Here is a 12,733-nt window from a genome sequence, read left to right on the forward strand (position 1 = left end):
TCCAGGCTGGGCTTGTTTGTTTTGGAGCAGATGTAAACGCGGTGTCCTTTGCGCTGGGAGGCCGAGCAGATGGCGGAGGCTTCTCCCGACTAGTGCGGTGCCCCCGCTGAGCCCGAGCCCTGCAGCGCTGGGGGGAGCTGAGGCCCCTGGAAGGCAGGAGGGGTGCAGCGGGGGGAAGGGGCGAACTCCGCTCCCATCCCGGGGCGCGCTCCGGCTTCGCCCTGCTCCCCGCCGCCCCGTAGCCCTTCGGCTGGCAGGGGGGCAGCCCTGCTGGAGCGGGGTGGGGGCTCTGCTCTCCGCCGGGTCGCTGCCCAAGCCGGCCCAGGGCCATTGTGGCAGCCGGCACCCGCGGCCTCCTCCCCGGGACCGGCAGCCTTTGGGGATGCAGATGCTGGCAGGAGACAGGCGGGGGGCGATGACCAGCCCCTCTGCCAACGTCACGGTGTGAGTGAGACAAAACCGGAGCAGAGCTCGGGCTCGCCGACACACGGAGCTCCCTCCCCCTCGCGCGTCGGCGCCGCCGGGCTCCGAGCCGCCCAGAGGCCGGGAGCGCAGGGCGGCCGGGCGGGGGCAGGCAGAGCGCTCCGGCCCCGTGGGGGCCTGGGGGCCGCCGGCGCTGCCAGCCGCTGAGCCCCCTTGGCGGGGCTCGGGCTTTCAGCACCGCGGAGAGCTCCCCGCGGCGGGCCGGCCGGCCCCGGGCATGGCCAGCGCGCAGCAAGGCGAGAAGCAGCTTTTCGAGAAGTTCTGGAGAGGGACCTTCCAGGCCGTGGCCACGCCGAGACCCGGGAGCGTCATCGCCGCCAGCATCGCCGCCCGCAAGCCGCCGCCGAGGTGAGGCTCCGGCCGGCGGGGAGAGGCTCCGCCACCCTGGGTCCGAGCGAGCGGAGCCGGCCCCTTGCGCTCGCTGGGGCTGGGCTGGAGTGGGGGAGCCGCGGCCGGCGGGCAGCGGGCAGGGCACGGGCCGGTAGGTTGGGGGTTTCCCTAGGAAACTTTTTGCCTAGACTCCGCGTTGGTACCGGCATGGATGGGGGGGAGGAGGGAAGCAGCCAGGGGCATGGGAGCGCTTGGGTTTCCTAGCTCGGCTCCGGTCTCTGGGGCAGATCAGGAACAGCCACGGAGGGAAACTAACCTGACGTCTCCTCTTGCTGCTGGGGCCCGGAGGGGGAAGGCAGAGGAGCGCTTCGTGCCCGGTTGGGGTCTCTTTCTGCGTCCCTGTCCGCCTGAGTGGTGTTGGCTAGTGGCCGCCCGGGCAGCCGGGCTCGCTGGGGTGGAGGTGGAAGGGGCAGGCGCGCCGCTAGCCGGTTGTCGTGGCGGGGTGTGAAGGAAGGAAACGGGAGAAATGAGACTGAGGACCTGAACTGGAGGAAGAGAGGTCGGTGGCGAGGGAGCGAGGAAAGACTGAGCAGGTGGGAGGATCTCGCACTTGCTTACAGGTGGCACGGTCAAAGTTGGATCATTTCAAAATGAACCCTGAGCAGAGCGATTCCTGTAATGAGCCCTGTCCTGCTATTTCATCCCGGCCCCAGCAGGTCCTTAGCCCTTCTAGAAGGGCAGCAGTTCAGGTGAACTCTTGCTCCAAGCTCCTAAAAGAGCCAGGGATCCTAAGAACTAGTGGTTCAAGAGGGGATACAGCTGGGTGAATGCTGCAAGAAGGACTGGTGAACATTCAACCAGCAAGCTCTCTTTGGGGTCTGCGCATCCTTCAGGGTCAGGCCCAGTACAGGCAAACAAGCACAACTGTTCACAGAAATGTGCACAGAAGGCTAAAGCATCACAAATATTCCTGCAAATCTGTATTCCCCTGGGTACCTAGCCCAGAGCCTTCACCTTGTGCTTTTGGGAGTCATCCAATCATTGTGCTTTAATAACACCATGTGACTCTGCTGACCAGTAACCCAGTACCACCCTCAAATATTCTGAAGCAGTGGTCCTGGTGAATGCTGGAATATATTTGCATAGCCCATTTGTTGTGGGGGGGGGGACCTGATGATTTGCAAAACAAGAAACTAATTCTGTACTGGAGTGGCTCTCAATTTTTCCAGATAACTATACTCCTTTCAGGAGTCTGATTGTCTCCCGTACCCCCAAGTTATACCTCACTTAAAAATTACTTACTTACCAAATCAACCCCTAGTTGAGAACCACTGCTGTACACCACTCCCTGCAAACCAGTTCGCTTAGCTCTTAATTCTGAGTTTATGCTAAAGTGTTCCTGTAAATTTTGTGATCAGTAACTTAGTGGTTTGTGGCAGGTTTTGTTTTCAGGATGACTAGTAACAAGAATAGGCAGGTGCATAAACGTGCTGGAAATACCCAAATCTGCAAAGCTGGCATTGTCATGACCCACTACATCCTAGGGCTAAAACATATAGGTGGCAGGTTGTGCTGCCCGCAAAGGTTCAGTGTCTTATTATCTGCCTTTCATTCTTTAAAGAACATCTGCGATAATGAAATCTGATTGTGGTATTTTATTTAGTAATTATGGAACACACTGGTCTACAGATGTCTAACAGAGAGACCAATATTTTACTTGACGTCTGTGTCTTCCCCTTTATTGTTGGGGAGGGCTGAGGTGTGTATGAAGGTTGAAACAGAGATGATGGCTGTGTATGCCTATTCTAGTCTTTTGTGCTTTTGAACTGATATTTGTGTTTAAACAAATAATTGTGTAGGTGTCTGTCTGGAATTCCTCAGAGGATTTCTCATAAAAAAATCAATCCCAATCAAAATGCAGGGACAGCAGGATAAAAGGACTGAATAAAATAACTTTAAGAGCCATGAAAAGTGAAAACGTTTCTTTGCTTTGAACTAGGAGTATAGTATAGTGTTTTAAGGTCAGGGTTTCTTATTTTCTTGGGTTGCTGCCACTAATTTCATCCTTTGATGACTGAGGAATACTGAGAGTTGCGTGCAGTTCTTAACAGAAGAAAAATGATTGGATTGTATATTATCTTGGAAACGTACAGCTCAGAGCTTACTCCGGAACCTCTCCCTTTATTGTTGTGCCAGCAGCTTTGCCTTCTGTCCTTTTAGCATTTTTAAAACCTTCAGCCTACAGTCGGATTTTCTTTTTATAAACCTCTTCCCACCTTTACATTCTAGAAGTCAAATCCTCATTTGATACAAATCATTGCAATTCCATTGAAGTTAACAGATCTGTGCTGGTTTACATCTGCTAACGATTTGGCTTTAGCTATTTTAAAAGGAGTTCAATAGCTCTGCTATTTCAAATCTTTTTAGCACGCTGAGAACCTTGTCTCTGAACCCGATATCCATTCTGGAAAATAATTTTGTGCTTTAGAACCAGCTACGGCAACATCACTCTAGAACCAGCCCCCCTGGACTCTGTAGAGCATCCTCTTAGAACCTCCAGAATTCCCACTGATCCAACCTGCATTGCTCTCATTCTAACTTTAGAACCTGGAACCCATCGAACGATTACCTACTTAGCACTCGCATCCCTGAACTTATCACCAAGTCAGTAAAAATGCAGATGAATATCTTTTTCTTGTGAACTCAGGAGAGGACCTAGGAAGATTCCAGTTTAGGTTTGGATCTGCTCCCCTTTCATTTGCAGCAACTAACTGGCTCACTGTGACTAGGTGGACTCGGATGAAATGGGAGTCTAAATAGACACATTTTCATGTGTTAAGTGGTAATGCAGCATTATTGCAGCTGGGCTCCTATAAAAAGCTGTGTCTTATTGGTTGCATTCACAAAGAATCAGTTACTTTCTATCTTCCAAATAGAGCCCATGCAGGAAGACGAGATGGGGCCTGATTCCCACGGCCCCATGCCTTGTGTAATCATGCTCCTATACCGAGTGGGGGAAAGTTGCTACCCAATCAGAATGACGGTGTTTTGCTTGGGTGTAGATGCTGGTGCAGGGCAGCAGAGAATCCGACCCAGGCTCCAGCCTTGTGTGCCAGCTGCTGTCCTCTTTCCAGAGCTTTGCTGATATGCTGAAAACCAACACTTGGGATTGGCCTTGCATGCCAGGCCATGCACAGTACTGGCTACTGTCCTAGGTGCCCTTGGATGGGTTAGAAGGGTACAGAGGGGCACCCAGCAGTCTGTGCCCAGAAGGAATTCTAGTGCCAACAGCCAGTGTTCTCCTGCAGGTTCCTGGGCAGCGCACCCTGTCCTCCTTGAAGAAGGAACAGCATATTCTCCTTTTTGCACCTGCCCTGTGGGGCTGGGGGAGAGAGGTGGAGCCATTTCCATTACCCTCCCCCACCTCCTTTCAGACAAGTAGCCCTCAAAGGAGGGTGCAAGCAGGGTCTCCATAGGGATTCTGGGCAGCCCATGTGAAAGGTGTGGAACCCTCTCCACCCTAACCCTTTCCCACCCCCAGTGCACCCAGGCTACCAGGTCTATTCGGGTTTGGACAGTGCCAGTCAGTCCAGTGTGGGAGCGGGGCTGCCAGCTGCACAGATCCATCACTGATTAGTTGCCAGGAGGGCTGCACCCCTCCTTGCTCTCCAACACATCCGCAGGGATACCTCTGGGGCAGAGCAGATAAACCCAAGCGCCTGGCATAGATGCTAACTACACAACGTTTACAGACCAAAAAAAATAAATCTGTCAGTCTCAAAACATAGCAATAGATTTTCCATGTACGCTCGGCTGATTTCTTGCAGCGCTCTTTGCCTCCAAGTGGTGGTGTTGGAGCTCAGCACTTCTGGAAAATCAGGCCTGAATAGTCCAGAAAGATTTATTTAAAGTATTTATTCCTCATTCAGACGTTTGTACAGTAATGTAAGTGGTTCTTACCCCAGTGGTTTATTCCAACTATTGGATGCTGAGAAAATAAGCATTCGTATTCCTATTTGCTTCCTGAATTTCAAAGCCCTAGATTACAAGGTGGTAGCTCTCCGTTAATTACAAACACACACACTGGTAAAAGGCATCCAGTGGCTTTTTCTTCCTTCTGTTGTAGGTTCTGACCCTCTAGCTTCTCTGTCACTTGTACGGGAAGAAGGAAAAGGTAGTTTAAATGCATCGGGCAGAATTATGATCTCTAAAAAGTGAGTCATAGCTCTTCTGTAGAGTGGCTTTCTAACCATTTGGTTCAACCAAGGATTGTGACTTAAAACCAAAATAGTGGTTAGTAATTCAAAGCAATGTTTGCGCCACACATATTCAGAGGGGTTCTTCTGGCAGCCTGTGGGCCATCACAAGTGCTGTACAATGGATGGCTCTGAGATTGGAAGAAACCGATGCAGTTTTGTGTCAGAACTAGTTTATTTTCTCCTTTTAAAAATTGATTTAACAGAAAGGGAGATTTTTGTTGCCATTTGCTTGTTGATTTTTGGGCAGGTTCATGTTATCTCTAAGGACACCAACAGTGGGCACTCCTAGAACACTTTGCATCCAAAGATCTTAAAAGGTTAAACGATGAATCCTTGAAGCATATTATTAGCCCTGTTTTCCAGAAGGGGAAACTGAGGCAGACAGCTGAAATGCCTTGTCCAAGGCATCACAACACATCAGTGATAGAGCTGGGATTAGATATCAAGATTAACATTGCAGCACCTCTGAGTGGGATTATTTTTTTAAATGGCCCACAATTTACAAGGAACCTGTTTCCCCATGAGGTGAAGTGACTTTCCCAAGGCCACACAGTCAGTGGCAGAGATGGGAAAGAGGGTGCCGTTTTTCTGACACCCCCCCACCCCAGTCATGTGCTTCAGGCACTAGATGGTGCTTCCTCTCGGGTGTCACAATTGTCAGAAATAATCAGAGCACTTTGCTGAGGCACCATTTGAGGACAGGAAGGTAAATGCTTCTACTCAAGCTTTACACATCGATATTCCTGGCATCATGTACTATTTGAATGTTTTTAATCAAATCAGCATGCAAGCAGATCAGTTGATTTTCTCTGACCCACCTCCCCAGCATGTTGTAGGATGTGGGGGACCCCCTGACCCACAAGTGCAAAGAACACAGTTACCAATTCAAAGGAGTAATTCGTGTGTCTCTTCTGAAGTGTTGCCCTTTTACTTCTGCACTGTAATGGGCTATTACTAGGGGCAGAAAAAAGTCTCTTCTATCACACACTAGATCAAAGCTAATGACAATCCAGTTTGAGCTTTGGCTAAATGCGGATTATTCTGGGGGTCTAGAGCAGGAGATGCTGGTACAGAACTACCTTCTGATGCTAACATCCTGGGGCAAGGGGCCTGGTCTTGCAAGATGTCAGGCACCCTCAGGCCCTCAACCCCAGTGACTGTGGTGGGAAATTTTGGCAACTCCTAGGATTTGGCCCTAAAACACTTGTGTGTTATATCTATGGGGCTAGATCTTAACCCAGTGGCAATCAGCAAAGCCATTGAAGTCAAAGGAACTATGCCAGTTTACAACAGCTGATGAGGCTCCAAATGCTGTGACATATCAAGCGCTGGATTTCAGCAATATTTCTCCTGGGGCAGATTCTGCTCATAGCCACACCAGTGTGAATCCACGGGGCTTGATTCGCAGCTGTCCCTCTAGCTTCACAGGGAGGTGAATCCACTGAAATCCGCCAAGTTTCGTTGGCAGAAAACAGGATGATCACAGGGATGAGTCATCCCAGGGGCTTCAATAGTTGCTCTAGATTTACACCAGTGTAACCAAGCACAGAATTTGGCCCACCGTGTCTAATTGGTAACACAAACTCCCCCGGAGAATAAAATGCTTCAAGCTAAGTGCAGTGACAATTTAATTCATGAGCAGGGTGTCGTACTCTCTAATATTAGGGCTGTTTGCACTTCACCAAATCTGCATTTCTCTCAGTCCTTTAGCTTCAGGAATGGGGGAGGGAAGGGGAAAGCTATTTCTATTCCCCTCTTGGGAAGCGCCTCCCCCCCCCCACCCCAGTCAGGATGTTAGCCGGTCTGCTGCTCTCTGAGCTGCCTCCCCAGACTGTCCTGTTTTTTGCCGCCTGTGATGTATATCTACACTAATGCAGACTTTCAACTGGCGGTGTCAGAAGACCAGCTGCAGGAGCATGTTTTGTTATGGACAAGCGTGAAATTTACAATCTCTCTGATTGTGATCAATCAGATTAGGAAATTGAAAAAGACACTGCTTAGACTTCCAAATAAGAACAGCAAATCTAGTTTCCACAGAAAGCATTCAGAGTATCTTCTGTCTTCATGCATGAGAGAAACCATAATTTCTCCAAACCACCCCCGCCCTATGCACCAGGCTATATTACTACATAGCTACCACAGCTGTGTCTAAACGCTACACTTTCTTTTGAATTTCACCAAAAGATCCTTGCTTTTTAAATATGTCACAATTGAAGATGAAATAAAACGCAGAATTAAGATGTCATAGAAACAAAGCAAGCCCAAGTAACAGGAACAATACCAAGCTTCCAAAATGGTGATTAAGTAATTCATATTGATGAGGGACTATTCACAACAAATATTCAGATACTATGGACTAAACATTTCCTGGGTGCTTGATTTGCCAAAGCTTTATTTCTAGTTTGATGGCTATGCAGAAAAACACAGGATGTGATAATTTTCAGGCTTCATTAAAAGTTAGCAAATGCAAGTGTTCTTTCATTTTACAAGACAATAAACACTTCAGTGGGAGGGAGGGAACCATCTGTGCTTAGGTGGAGAAGGCTTTTAATGTAACAGGAAAAGTGCTCTGATCAACTCCACTTTTGCTGCTTTGCACACTCTCTGGCAAGCCAATTCTGCTGCTAACCCCATGGAACAGGGTCTCTGAACTGGCTCTCTGTTAGCAGCATTCTTGCTGAGAGGGTTCAACATCTCCACGTAAAGGCAGAATTGTGCTCCTTTTGTCTTCCCACAGCATCTGTTGCAGAAGAGCAATACACCCAGCACAGGAAATGTGATACTCCCTGTGGTCTGTCCGTCTGCATGGAAACGCTCTGCTACAGGTGTTAGGTTCATATTGTTCCCAGTAACAAATTTCAGCTACTCTGTCCAACAAAACCACCCTCTGCTTCTCTAGCTGGGGCTCTGGTTCTGTTCCTACAGGTGAGGCATTTTGCCCCACGCAGAGCCAAATCTTGCTGTCACTCATACCCATCAGGGGATGGCTTTGTGGTTAAGGTGCTGGACTAGACTCAGGAGACTGTGAGGCAGTTCTCTGCTCTGCCCCAGAGTCTGTGTAACCATGGGCAGGGTCGCTTAATCTCTCTGTGCCTCAGTTCCCCAGCTGTCAAATGTAGAAAACATACCTCTCCCTCCCCCCTTTGTCTTGTCTGTTTAGATGGTAAACTCTTCAGGGCAGGGGCAGTCTCTCACTGCGTCAGTACAACCCACAGCACCAGGGTGGCTCAGTCTCAGCTGGGGGCTCTAGGTGCTGCCGAGATATAAATAATGAAGTTACACTCATGAGTTCTGTGACGTCAGTTCCAGGGGTATCAATGAGGGCAGCGTTTATTTGACACTCTCTCTGTCTCTCTCTAGAAGGCTGTTGAGAGCTGCTCATAAAAGAGAGAAGATCACAGGTCCCTGGCTGCAGAATGGTATTCTCATAAATATTTTACGCTGATTCTTTTTCTTTTATGTGAGCAAAATATCCTATTTCTAGGCTCTCTGTGCTGTGAGCCCTGAGGAGTTGACTTTCTAGTGTAGCAGAGGGTCCAAGAGACCATAAATCTAAAATGTTTGCCAGCATTAAGCAGGCTTCCTCTATGAACTCTGCCTGTCCTGTGGACAGCATCCACCATGCCCCAGTGCTCTACAGCTAAGAACTATGATCCTTCCACTCCGTTATGTTACTGTCACTCTGGGTTGCTGACAGGGTTATCTCGGGTTTAATGTGCTTCCTAACGTATTCATTAGATCTATACGTGCCAGCTATATGCGTCTGCTCTCCATCCTAGAAGGAAAGTTGCTCTAAGGTTTCACATATTTCCTCTTAGAAACATCTCTGCAGTCAGATCTCTGTTCTCAGGTATATTTTTTTCCAAACGTTTTGTCTGTGTTTTGATAAAGCACGGTGGATTAGCTTTTTTCCTCAGCGTATTCATGGCCAACTGAAGGGAGCATCTTTTGCCCTATCTAGGAGAGAGGGGCAGAAACTGAGCCAGCAGCAGAGAGGAGAGTATCAGCTAGCCAAATTAAAAAATTAAGTCGACCTGTCTGGATTTCTGTTTAGTCACGCACTTGACAGCTGCTCATCTGTCGTTTTACAGCATTTAACCCTGTAACTGGTTTCTTAGGCTTTTCAGTGGTAGATACAATTGCATCCTCTATAGCATCGTGCTAATCAGAAACTCTTGTCTGACTTCTGAATGCATTGGGAGAAATCCTGTTCTCCCAGTCAGTGTCACTCCCCTGTGCACCATTGGGACGGGGCAAAGAGGGTGGCCTATAACGTGGCTGCTCTCTGTATCTCCTGCACTTTGCACAGCTAGAGCAACCTGAGAATGCCTTGAACATAAACCAGCTTCTGGCAGCTGCGACAGCTACATAAACTAGCCCCCAGTCAGCATGGTGTAGGAGTGCTCGGACTAGAGCCGGTCCGACCACTAGCTGAAACGGAATCTGCTCTTTCAACTTAGCCGAAAGAGTTTGAGGCGCTATCTGGGCTTCATTGAGAAGTTTGTCAAGTGCCAGGGAGCTAGCCAGCCAGTGAGGCCACTGGCCTAGAATACGGGGCTGTGTCTACACAGCCTGCAGCAGTGAGCCTCCCAGCCCAGGCCCATGGGCTTGGGCTCAAAACAGCTGCGTAGAGAACTCCTTGAAACTGCAGCTCAGGCCCTGCGCATAGAATCATAGACTATCAGGGTTGGAAGGGACCTCAGGAGGTCATCTAGTCCAACCCCCTGCTCGAAGCAGGACCAATCGCCAATTTTTGGCCCAGATCCCTAAATGGCCCCCTTAAGGATTGAACTCACAACCCTGGGTTTAGCAGGCCAATGCTCAAACCACTGAGCTATCTCTCCCACCCGCATGTCCCAACCCGAGCCGCCACTTCACAGTGCTGTCTGCGCAGCTATTTTTAGAGTGCTAGCAGGAGCCCCCAGTCGGCCAGCTCACGCTGGGAGGTTCGTGGTTGTGGGCTGCGTAGCCGGACCCTGGGAGATCCGGGTTCAAGTCCCTGCTTCGTCATTCCAGCTGATGCTGAATCAGGCCAACCCTTTTGAGCCAGGCAGAGCAGGGCCTTGACCCTGGGCATCCCACCGCCCAGGCCTGTGCCCTGGCCACCAGGCTATAATCAGTCTGTCTTTCTCTAGTGTCGAATTAAAACACATTTCAAAACCTTGACAGTTGTCCTGAAACAGAATTGTCCTTCCCCAGACAGCACTAGGCCCAACCCACCCCCTCTCAGTGACCAGGCCCCTCTGTCTCCACTCTGGCAGGTAGAGGCGCCCCTGCATGGGCCATAAAGGTGGTGTAATGCCAAACCTGTCCTGGACCATGCGCCACTTAGCTGGACCCAAAGATCAAGCCCTTTTGGGTCTGAAATCCACTCAAGCTACAGGGGGTTGGGGGCACTTTCTCTAGTGTAAACCCATGCGTTATCCTGGAACAAAAAAAGAAATTAACCCCCTCTGTCTCACTTCCTCCTCACCGCCACCTGAGCTTCTGGTGCTGCTGTGGGATGAGTTTAGAGACCTCCCTGGAGTTCAAGATGGAACAGCTTGACCATCGGTGAGGGTCACTCGCACTCAGTAGTTAAGCGGGCTGGCGCCATTCTGGGATGCAGGGAGAAGTGCTTTCTTAAGTAAATGGATTATTGATCAGCTTGTTGCGTTAAAGAACAAATAAGACAATCAGGAAAAGGGACTCTTCCAATTAACCTTTCCTGAAACGTGTCTAAGCTGTGCAGTGCTGAGAGCTCTGCTTGGCGCTTCCTTTTCATGCAGGACAAACAGCTCCAAAGTGTGCCTGCATTGGAAATCTTAGTGCATGTCTACACCCCAGTCCGAGGTGTGACCGCAGTCTGGGTAGACATGCATGTGTTGATCTTGCTAGCTCGAAGAGTAGCAGCAGTGAAGTCGTGGCAGCATGGACTGACTGACCCTGGCTATGTACATGAGCAGCTAGCAGCCCTGCTCTGGCTTGGCTGCTCTTGGTACCCATGCTAGCTAGGTCAAAGCTAGCCGGGGTATGTGAGCATGTGCTGCAATCACACCTGACTGCAGTGTAGACATGCCCTAAGAGCCCGCCAAGGTCAGGCGGGTCTGCGGTTCACTGGCCTTTGTGGTCCACTTACTCTTATTGTGAAAAAATGCAGGGAAACCTGCCACCGCATTCAGCTGCCCCAGGTCCCCCCTCCTGATGTAAAGGGAACTGTGTCCCGCATGTGAGGTTAAGAGGTGGGTGAGGAGGATAAGCTGGGATGGCAAAACTCATTCCTTGAACTGCAAACCTCGCCTGGGATATCCTGGGCTCAGAAATGGCCTTGAGCTTAGCTCTTTTCCTTGGGGCCCCCCACAGCAGAGCGCAAATCCAGGCACAGAGCTGGGGGAGAGACACATTCTCATGGGAAAACAAAGACTCAGCTACCTCAGCTCTATTCTTGATGCACCACCTAGACCGCCCGGTGGCCAGGGAAAGCACAGGATGTGGAGAATGCCCATCCCGTGGAACTGCCTACAGGAGAGGGACGAAAACTCCTGTTTATGGAACTTGGGAGTTTTCCCCAGATCGTCCCATTGCTAAGGATGAGGGAGGAACCCAACGTATACATCCTTATGGAGCAAGACAGGGATTACCCTCACAGCTCATGCTGTCTGAGGCTCAGAGCAAGCTGCTTGGTAGTCCTGGGATGTTGTGGGAGGATGATGGGTAGCTGGGATGTTCCCTGTCCCTCCCCTTCTGGCTACACTGCTTGTGGGGCAGAGGGGAACTCCTGCACCCAGAGGAGGTTTCCTGAGTGTGGAGGGAGATTCCCAAAGTGGGGCTCACTGGACATACAGAAGGTTCTTCGTGTGATCTAGGGGTGGGGAGATAGCTGAGCTCCCCTGTCCATACTGGAATGGGGAGATCTGTACACAGGGGGTCCCTTCCACATGCAGATCTCGGGGGAACATTTCCCCACCCTGGTTGGTTTGTGTTTAAACTGAATCACTTTAGGAGGTAGAAAATGGGTTTAGATGGCAGGAAATGAAGATTCCTGAACTGGGACCTGTGACATGGTCCAAGCCGTCTGCACACGCTTAGCCTCCGGGCCGATGACTCATCCCGTGGAACAAAGCAGAAGGAAAGTGCCTCCTGGCATAAACCTGGGGACCAGTGAGTTCCATAGTTTGGTATTTTTTCCAGCCAGAAGGGACCATTCTATCATCTACCCTGACCTGTGTAACGCAGGTGTTTGGGATTCCAGTGTTTCTCTTAGCAGTGTCACTGAGCTGGCAGTGGTGGTTCCCGCTGCCTCAGAAACTTAACCCCTTCTGCCCCACTGTTCTGGACTGGGCAATAATTAATTATTTAGATTTTAGGTCTTATTCACCTTGCAAAAATAAATAAATAACGGCAGCCACATGCAAAAAGGCTAATCTCCCAAAGGCGTACAGTGACAGGAGGAAAACTGAGCAGTAAAAAACAGTAAACCAGTGAGCAGCAACCTCTCCTTTCTTAGTGCTCTGTTCTTCTGCAAAGCAACTCCTGCCCCAGCAGCGTGACATGCCACGTGTAGCTCGGGTGGCCGATTCCATGGACAATCGGCTGAGTTTACACATGAAAAGAGGTTTTTCTCCTTTTTGTCATGAGGCTCAGGGTCGAGCTGAGCCTCTGCCTGTTCACACAACAGCAGC

At 50.1% G+C, this 12,733-nt stretch overlaps 1 protein-coding gene across 2 annotated transcripts in view; it reads left to right on the plus strand.

The window, feature by feature from the left end:
* Positions 1–514: 514 nt before the first annotated feature.
* Positions 515–12,733, plus strand: part of SRRM4 (serine/arginine repetitive matrix 4) — a 141,777-nt gene continuing 129,558 nt past the window's right edge. For both annotated transcript variants that reach the window (XM_084648726.1, XM_084648727.1), the window contains exon 1: positions 515–831. In XM_084648726.1, coding sequence (XP_084504852.1) covers positions 701–831 — 131 coding nt within the window. In that variant the 5' untranslated portion in view covers positions 515–700. The remainder of the gene's footprint in view (positions 832–12,733) is intronic.

This window comes from Lepidochelys olivacea (genome assembly GCF_965140295.1).
Source record: "Lepidochelys olivacea isolate rLepOli2 genome assembly, chromosome: 15".
NCBI classification, from domain to species: Eukaryota; Metazoa; Chordata; order Testudines; family Cheloniidae; genus Lepidochelys; species Lepidochelys olivacea.